Source organism: Oryzias melastigma, linkage group LG6, assembly GCF_002922805.2.
Source record: "Oryzias melastigma strain HK-1 linkage group LG6, ASM292280v2, whole genome shotgun sequence".
In the NCBI taxonomy this organism is placed as follows: domain Eukaryota; kingdom Metazoa; phylum Chordata; class Actinopteri; order Beloniformes; family Adrianichthyidae; genus Oryzias; species Oryzias melastigma.
The window spans coordinates 11789532-11799702 of NC_050517.1; the positions used below are offsets into that span (position 1 = coordinate 11789532).

The 10171-nt window shown below is 40.5% G+C and overlaps 1 protein-coding gene across 2 annotated transcripts in view; it reads left to right on the forward strand.

Annotated features, from left to right (window-relative positions):
• fbln1 (fibulin 1) overlaps nt 1-10171 on the forward strand; it is a 41771-nt gene that overhangs the window by 21399 nt on the left and 10201 nt on the right. For both annotated transcript variants that reach the window (XM_024282072.2, XM_024282074.2), the window contains exons 15-16: nt 2491-2636; nt 5886-6026. In XM_024282072.2, the coding sequence (XP_024137840.1) occupies nt 2491-2636; nt 5886-6026 (287 nt within the window). The remainder of the gene's footprint in view (nt 1-2490; nt 2637-5885; nt 6027-10171) is intronic.

A 10171-nucleotide genomic window follows, 5' to 3' on the forward strand; every position in this document is an offset into this window, starting at 1 on the left:
TTATTTCATTCTGGCTCTTTCGAGACTCCATATTGCATAGGGGGCCAAAATCCAAATGAAGCTTAGATCATGGGGCGAACAGGAATTAATAAACACGCTTAAACTAAATATTTAAAGCTTTAAAAAACGCAACTTTTTAACGCGGACCAAACCTTGAGACATGGCCGGTACCGGTACCCTAACCCTAGCGCGATCTGAGTCTGGTAACGCTTCGTACTGGTTCTGGACGTGGAACTAGGGTTAGCATACCAGTGGGGTCCACGTCCCAGTACCGGACCAGCACTGGTTTGAGGTTGGGGAGTCTCGATTTACCTGGGGACATCTAAAACGTCAGTTTTTGAGCCAAAGGGGTCCTCAACCATGTGTCAGTGTGTGACGACTTGGGAATGAGAATGTGTTGCTTTATGTTACCAGCAGAAGATAACATTGGGCCATTAATAACAAACATAAAATGATCTGGCGGGCCAAATATGATCAACCAGTGGGATAAGTGACTTTGACACATGTGATCGGGGCGTCCGTGGAGCAGCGTTAGGGCCTCTGATGGGAGGATGGCGCCGTGTGTGAATGTGTGTGTGAATGGGTGAATGGGACTGTAAAGAACTTTGGGCCTTTGAAGGATGGTAGAAAGCGCTATACAAGTATACGCCATATTAATGTTAAAAAATATTAAGAGTTTAGCCTATTTTAGTGCATTTCTCCCACTTCCTGAATAACAATTGCCATCCAGCACATCCGTGTTTGTACACTCCATCACCATCTCAGCAAAGTTGACCCAAATCATAGTTGAAAAGGTGACACGAGGGGAAGAAAAGAACAGAAACATCATCTAAGTGGAAAGAGTTGGTTAAAATATAAAACTATAAAGTCAGATGGTTCCTTCAGTCCTGAGCGATCAGGACAATAAGAATCTCTCCTCTAAAGGATTTCCTTAAACTAAAAGCCCAGCAGTACGCAGGAGTTTTTTCCTCCTCCCTGACATTGAGTTATGGGGCTCTGGGCTCTGGCCGGTGGTCTGAACAATTTGCGGTCCAGCAACATCACCGCGCACAAAATGACTGATGCCCTGCACTGTTTGTGTTGGGGCGTTATCAATGTGCAGACTATAAATAATAATTACCAAAAAATATAAAGCCCCAAAAGCTTGACCAGGCCACTTTCATCCAAAAAAGTCTGTTTTCCTTTCTGGTCGGAGTATTGGGGTTTTCCTTGTGGGCTGGGCCATGCGAGGACATGGAGGAGAGGTGCTCGTCTTGTGGATGCACACCGGCATGCTCGCATGCAAAAAGAAAGATGTCGTTTCTTAGCTGCTAACCATCATGTTTTAAAAGCACATAAGAGGACGTGTTTATTTTCTTCTTCTACTCCTGCAGCCCCCGTCTGGTCTTTGCTGCTCAGGTCGTGGTATTATAAACTAGGAGAACATTTTGTGGTTTTGGCCTGGGCCAAAGCAAAACTTGGACCCACCCGTTAATCGCTAATTACAAGCCCCTACCGATTTTTTTTTTTTGTCGGGGGATTCTCTCCTCACAATCCATGAAAGGAGCTCTGCAACCCAAAGCGGGCCCGGGGCTTTGAGGTCAGCGGATAAGTCCCCAGAGAAGCGCCGGAGACTCTCATGTGGTTGTGTGGCACGGCCCCTCCATTGTTTTTTTAACCCAATATAGCCACGTACAGACTTGTCCTCGCCGTGAAACGAGACGCGGCTTTGCTAAAGATCAAATTGAATTCATCCTTATCTTGCTAAAGATAAACTGCCGATCGGCGAGGTTGTTATTCCTTCAGAACACTCCAGGACCCGGAGAAGTGATGCTCCAGGTGGCATTAGTTTTAGGAGCCAGATGAGGCCCTCCATTCTCTCCAACCTGTCACTGATTAGTCTGTGGAATAAACAAAGCCCTAAATAATAGGATGAGAGCTGCCCTGGGGAGAGGCTGGGGAGTTGTCTAGTCATGTTGCTCACAATTTAGGAGTCCTTTAGAACACTCCCCTGCCACATAAATCCTCTTCAAGAGATTATCAGACGCGAAGCTGGGGATGCTCGGCAAATCCAAATATTTTCCTGAGCAGGTTATGGATCATTCTTTGCGGGTGTAGTAATTCATTTCCCACACAGCTTGAAACGGGCCATCAGAAAAGAATCAATGTCAGCGCGAGTCTCCACAAGTTATGAAGTCTGGCTGTGGCGTGCGTTCCGGCCATTGTTGATTTATTGTTCCTCCAAACCACACAGAGTTTGATTATTTTTGATGCTGAGTGTTGTATCCAGCTCTGCTGCCGTCCGGTTCAGACTGTTTGTGGAGTGACTGTGGCGTGGGGGGTGTTGCGTTTTAATTATGCTCTGAAAGATGCTCCATTGGGAGCTTTAGAAACCGAAAAGCATTTTCGCTTCGGAGAATTTAGACAGACAATGCCCTAAAGGTCAGAGGTCGTGCACGCTTGTGATCTTCTGAATTCTGTGGAAGTGTCTCTTTGACTTTTTCTCTGTAGGTCGGCGAGGATTCAAGGCTCCGACACCATTCGCTGCTCCAAATCCTGCCAGCCCAACGACATCGCCTGTGTTCTGGATCCCATCCACTCGGTGTCCCACACCTTCATTTCTCTGCCTACTTTCAGGGAGTTTGGGAAACCAGAAGGTAAGTAGAAGTCCTCCTTTAACCATAAACGTGATCATTTTATAATTCTCCTGAGTCGGTTAAATCCATGCTGGAGTGACTTACAGCAAAAGTTGAGATTACTGTAGTTAAAAATCATCAAATTGTTGCAGTGAAAATATTAACACCAAACTTCTTAAAACAGACTTTACCATTCTGGACCAACTTTATCTTCACAGTTTCAAACGAAGACCTCAAAAACGCACCTGCTGTACAAGAAAGTTTCATTCTGACACCATGTTTACTTGATTCAGTTAAAAAAAAAAAAAAACTGTTTATACACTATTTAGAGCTAAAAACATACAGAAGAGTTGGAGCTTTCACTGTGACTTTTAAAAAGACATTTTTCAAGCTGTTTTTTTTGTTTTATTTATTTATCCTTTTATAAAAAGTGTCATAATTTTATTTTATTTATATGATATAATATTATATATATATATTACGGAGCCTCTAAGGGACATCGAAGAAATGAAAAAAAGAAAAGTTTTTTTTTTTTTCTAATAAATTTAAATTGTTCTTGCTACTACCTGGTGTCCAACATTTGCGATTTTTTGCGCACCAGATACAGGAAAAAAAATCTAGTTATTAACTGGTATGCACTAGATAGCAACCAGAAAAACAAATTTTTGAAAAAAAAAAATGTGGTTACTATCTGATGCACACCTGGTGTTCACACTATCTGGTGAGCACCAGATACTATGCAGAATTTTTATTTTTTAGAAAAAATATTTTTTCTTCTTTTGTTTACTTTGAAATTCCCCTTAGGGGCTCCATAATACATATACTGTTTATATATATATTTTTGGAAGACTCAAATGCTTCTCATCCAATCACAGCTCTCCTAACTGTGGTAAGCACACTACATTAAAAGGTTGACAGAAAAGAAAGACTCAGTTTTGACGAAAAACCACAAAAAATTTGCAAAATCATTCCTATAGTGATAGTATCAATAGTATGATTGTATCAATTATGATAATTTTGGTGATTTGGTAAGGATTTGTAAGGATGGAAAAATGTTGTCAGGATTCTTTAGGAAGAAAAAGCGCCTCATTTAGCCACTGTCTCAAATTTTAAATGCACATTTTTAACATGATGTAACTGTTTCATAAAGAATGAATTATCAGCATTTTTTTATCCCTTCAATACAACAAGTAGTTATTTCAAAAAATGAATAATAGTAGATACGTTATTCTTACCATAAAGTTGAGAAAATTGGCAAAACCTTTTCAAGTCAAAAGTGCTTTTGAGATTTCGTGGAGGCAGCCATTTTGAAATGAGCAGGAAAGGCCCTTATACTGCCCCTAGTGGAATGACGATGAACTACAGGGCAGGAAAACATGGACCAAGTTACATAAGTTCAACCATGAAGACTTTCTAAAAGGTTCATCTGTCACTCTCTGCAGTGTACATGAAATGCTAGATTGAGTTTGGACGACCTCTGCAATCATTTGGAAGGTGTACAGATTTCTGCACAAGAAAAACCAAAATGTGTTCAGAAAATCCAAATGTTTAGGCCACACTAACAAAAGATTTACAAATGGTTTGCTTTACTTAGATTGCAGAGGTGAAGATATTTCTTGGGTCTGTGGAAACTGACTAAGTTCTGCTCTCAGTCTGAGTTTGTTGCCATGGCTACATAGTTTGCGTGATTTGGCTCCTCCCACCCAATAGTCGGCAAGATCCTCTAGAAAAAAATGTATTCCATGTTGACCAAATTCATATTGTGATGATGATGGAATACACGTTTTTCATAAAAAGTTGATTAGCATTTGTGTCCTCTCTTTGTTTCCACTGAAAACTCTGGTAGACTTACGCTAAAATACATGAATGATGGTATTTCTGATATTTTTTACACAGTACGTAGTTTTTCCTAATGAAGTCATCTCAAGGATTCTTTTCATTTTAATGAAGATAAATAGTTGATTGTTGTTGATCCATGTATTTGTTGTAGTGTAGATCAGAAAAGTTGGTTTTGCTCCCAAAGTCTTCAAAAAAAGTTTGTTTTTCTACAAACCTCTAAATACTATCTGATGTGAATTTTACTATATCCAATGTCAATTCAGTCAAATATACACATTTTAAGAAGTCTATTTTTGTAAATTATAAAAGGGCTTTTGACAAAAAAAATCACATTGCAAGGATTTGTACTGCATTGAAGTTATTAATATTATTGAACGTGCAGTTAATGAAGACTTCGCTATCAGATCACTGGTGGTGCAGGTCACATCATCTGACATATCAAGTTGACCTGTTGCCATGGAGAATCCTTAAACCTGAGCTTCACTAATGATGGCTTCCTACTGCCCAAGTGGTAAACGTAGACTTGTCCTGGTCGAAGTTTCTGAATTCAAAACATCCTTGTCTCATTTCATGTTCAACCCAGAGGCTGTATCACACAGTCACTACGGACAGATAAAAATTGGTCATATTTGAATTTATATAGAAAAAATGAGAAAGTTGTGGTCTTTTACATTAAATTTTCACAGATGTATCACAAATGAACCACATTAAAATCAAGAAATCAGTACGAATAAAGCACGCAAAGAAGACGTAAACCCGGACGTCATTGAATTTCTTCACTTTGACATTCAGAGCACAGGACAGAAATGCCGTCGAGTCAGCACCCGTAAATACATAGCTTTTTTCTGGCTGACCTCGGCACATGAAGATTCACCCTCTAGTTTTAGAAAGATACTTGACAACCACTGAATATCTTCTCTAACTTGCTCCTTCTGTTTGTTTACTTTCCATTCTTGTCCAAGTTTCTCTGTTTCATTTTTAAAATAAAATCTTCTCTCCATATTCAATTTTTCAGTCTGGAACATCTATTTCAGTTTTTAGCAAGGCAGTTGTGGACGTTTTTAGCCGCCTAAACGTTTTTTAATTCTTTTTTTTTGTTAATCAAACTAAATGAAACACTGTAGTAATAAAAAGAGTATCAATAAATCGATAGAATGATTCCTGTTGGGAAAACCTCTGAAAATGACAGTCAGGTCAGAAATGAATACAAAGTGATGAAAACCTTTTTTCTGAACATACATTAAAACATATCTGAATATCTAATCATTCTCACTCATGTGTCTGATCAGAATCCCTTCTTTGTGTTAATCCAATCTTACAGCTTCATAAATGCTTCTTTTTCCTCCTCAACCTTGACAGAGGATTCCCCAATTTCCCATTAACGGTTTGGTTGAATAATCCCTTTATTTCTGTCTTGTTGTTTTCCTGCAGAGATCGTTTTTCTGAGAACAACAGTTCCGGTGTACTCTTCCTATCAGTTCGGTGGATACGATGTCAGATTCGACATCCTGGAGGGGAACGTGGAGAATGCCTTCGACATCGTCAAACGGATAGAGAACGGACGGTTCTTGGGTGAGCACTTCTTCACAAAGGCAGCTGCATAAAAGCAATTAAAAGAAAAACACACATGTGTATTTAAGCTTTCACATTTTCAGCAAGAACCGTCTGATTGGCCTATTGACGGCCAAGGAGGTCATGGTTTTCTGCAAAAAGCTAATCGTAGATCACATTCCTCATTACTATCTGTCCAATGACAGCCCGTCTGAAGAGGCAAATGTCTACAACGCCTTTTTGGGTGGCAGCCATTTTTTTCTGGTGCTGCAGAGATGAACAGAGTCTTGGCTGAGGGAGGATGAGGGCGGCTGCAGCCTGAGGTTGAAAATATGTTGGGTCTGTCAAAACATTTTGTTTTTTGTTGAGTTCTGGCTGACGCTAACCATGTTTTACTCAAATAGTTTAAACGCCAACACTGGCCTTTTAACATAAGACTAAGAAAAAAAAATGTTGGTCTTTGGTATTAAAACTGCAAGTTATCAAATGCAATAAAAAAAATTTCTTTCCATATAATCTTTCTATAAATACAAAGGTTTTACAAATTTTACACTTTTTTTCACAAAAAATAGACAGAAAAAGCCACTTTGCTCATCTTATCTTCTTGTTCTCAATCAGTTTTTGCTTGTATGATGTTCAACCGGACTCAGAAACGTGTGTTTGAGCGACCATTTCCAGTGAAGGTATGTTCCGTGTTGATTCGCATTGAAGCCGTCACTTTCAATGAAAATTCTAAATGCAAGTTCACGTGTCACTTTGCAAGTTTTTGAGTCCAGTCACGAGCTTTACGGATGAAACCGGTTGAACTTCTTGATGCTAAATTGCTGATCTGGCATCCTTTTCAAAACACGGACGTGACGACCGTTCTAAACATGATCAAAAAAAAGAAAATACTTGCCTTTTTATGCCCAGCTGAAATTCTATGACACCAACTCTTCTAAATATTGGAATGGAGCTGTAAAAGAAAAACTCTGGAACAAGATGTGTAGGATTTGCACCGCTTTGACTTTTAGCACCAAACCTCTACCAGTTGTAGGTGGCAGACGAGGGCTGGTAAACAGTAGAAAAGACAAAAGATGAGGAATTGTCCACTGTATGAACACCAGCAGCTGAATGTGTCTTTGTGATCCGACGTGTAGGTACCTAGAAAATTCTATGGCCAAATATAAATTCATCCCTTCTCCCTTCCCCTCCATTTGAAGGGGCAGTTTTAGTGCAAGTGTGTCCAGAATATTTTTTTTAAATCCGACCCTCCAAGCAGAGGGATGAGAAGTAAATGAAAGTAATGATTTTTTGTGGTAGCATGGCATTTTTAAAGTTAAAAATTACTGTTATGTAAATTTCAGCGCTGGAAGCTCCGCACTAAAGCTCGCAGACTGGTGATTGTTGATGTAATTGAACAAAAGTGACGTCTCAATTATAAGACACTATTTTATCATAACTCTCCATTTGGAGGGATAAATGAAGGGGTAGGGAGAAAAAAAGAATTCAGACTGGGCCTATGTTGACACATGCATATCGACATTTTAGGCTTCTGGGCTCTTTTGGCTCTTTTCACGGATAACCAAACCCTAAATTAATTTTTTTGGCAGTTAATTTTTATAAATGGGGCTTTAAAAATGCTGATTATTGGTCCTTGACAAATCTTTGAGTTTTAAAATAAACTTGTTTAAGTCTAAAAATAATGGTCTAAAATCATCTGTGTGCTGTCCCCTACTGGTTGAAACAAGGCATTACAGTTGAATTTCGTGACTGGTCACCATATAAGTCCTACTTCATGATCTGCAGCTCCCGAAATGACTCTTGTTCCCCTCCCCTCTGACTGAATTTTAAAATTTCGGTTGTGGGTGGAGTCAGCCTCCAACTGTCCTGTTTGGTTACCTTTTAAGTTCATTTTCAGGGTCTACGTACCAAACGCACGATTTTTGACCACTGAAGTTAAACGAGTTGAACTCTGACCAATCAGGGACACTGATTTGATAGTAATGTATGGATGACGTTCTTTTTAAAAACATGAAAGTGCCAACTAGTTCAAAATCAATCATGGAGGAGAAATTCATGCTTGGACAGAATTCTATGACGTGTTTTACATAAATCAGAATAGAGCTGTGAAAAAAAGAAAAAAAATTGCCATATTTGCACCATTTTGACATTTCACACAAAGTCTCTTCTAACTGAGTACATGCGCTAGTATCGGGTGGTGACAGTCTTTATGTGAACAAAGTGCTCAAAGCACATACAAAAACCTACATCGAGCACGGTCTTGAACGCTCCACACACGGTCGCTTCAGAATGTCACAACCACAAGAGATTGTGAGACGATTTATAGGCTTTGTAACATGAAGGATGGTCTAGCTTTTTACGCTAAAGGAAAAAAATAAAAGAAGATCCACTTAGCATTGAAGAAACATCAAGCGGCTCTCATTGTGGCTGCTGTTTACATCCATCAAGATCTAGCAAGAAATAACTAAGATGGAAATTAAAATTCCTTTGCAAAAAAAAAAAAAAGTGCAGTTTGACCGCAAAACGTCTTCGTCTTCATCACAACGATGGATGAAGGGATAGGCCCTCGGCATGCACATCTGTCTTAAAGTCAGAACAGAGGGGAGTACGAGAGGGGGGGTGGGACCAGAGTGTGTGGCTGGCGCTGGTTAAGCCTGGATTGCGGGCTCACGCAAGTGTTCTTCCCTCAAACAGTTGCAGAAACAGATGTGTGCTTATCAAACACATCCAAATTCACACAAAGACATGGGAGAAACCTGCATGTTGGTTGTAATAAATCCACACAAACCTCCGTAGTGGTTGTCATAATTACGTTTTCTCCTGTAATAGTATGTTTTCATTGGAGTGAACAATGGTTGCATTTCTGCACGAAAGATGAGCAACATTTTGTGACGCATCATTAACTTTGAATGTCTGTGTGCGGGCACACGGAGGGGATTTAGGTTCAATTACCTTCTAATAGCAGTGTTCATTTGCAAGGGTTTTCTTCGTTGCACTGTAAGGCACAGTGAGGCGCTTCAAGTCAATGACAGAAAGGGAGAGAAAATATGTGCAGAAGTAATCCCGGGCCTTGTGCTTCATGTGGTTGAATGTATTGTTCCATTTCCCCGAGCTAGGCCTCAGTGTCTCGCCGAGCATTAGAGCACTTAAGCTGACGACCACATAAAAGGCTTGTTTGCGAGGAGCCACTTCTCTCTCAAACCCTTCGGATGCTTATTAGATGCAGCTCTTGTACTTGAGAACCAGTTGCCCGTCGCTTTTCCAAACCGAGTCCCTGTGTGACAAAGTCTTCTGCTCGCTGTTTGTTGTAAAGTTGGGCGTCCATTGAGCGCCGCTCGCCGCTGGCGCTTTGGCCAGCAGTCGCTTCTGTTGCGTAACTATTGTGCGAGGCCCGCTGACGTGTCACAGAAGGAAGCTTAGTTTCCATTATCTCCGGCGTCTCCAACTGTGGCGTTATAACTTGGGATGCGAATGGCAGCAGACTCTGAGGCTCCAGCATGAACGAGCATGTGAACTCCACTTGACAAAAGAGGAACTCATCGAATTCTGTGGCTGAATTTCAAGCATTTCTCATTCAATGGTTCTGCTCCATTGACTCAATGGTTGAAAACACACACGGGGTATGACAGCTACATCCCCTGTGGTCACCCATTTCTGCTTTTACTAGCACAGTTCATCCCTAGCTTTCAAAACACGATCAGGACCGATCAAATTCTAACAGGTTCCTTTGACACTCTGCAACAATAAGGAACAATTAAGCTGTCAAACCTCGCGAGACTTCAAACTCGTGTAGGTTCATGTGATAATCCGCCATTTATATAGGACAGGGGTGTCCAAAGTCAGGCAGGGTTTACAGAAATCCTGGCTTATCTGCTGCTGATTACCTGGATCAGGTGTGTTTGGCCAATAAGGAAGTTCAATGGCAGGTTGGTTGAAAAACATGCATGACATCGGCCCCTGAGGCCTGACTTTGGACACCCCTGATAAAGGAAGTAGTAGTAAACAAACCCTCAAACCCAACTTCACAAAAAAGTGTTACAGTGAGGCTCCAGCGTCCGGCAAAAGTTTGAAGCCAACAAAACCGATACGGAGCGCCAGGGAGGCCGGAATGTTGTAGGGGCGGTATTTCTTGACTTGAAAAAGGCATTTGATACCGTAAACCA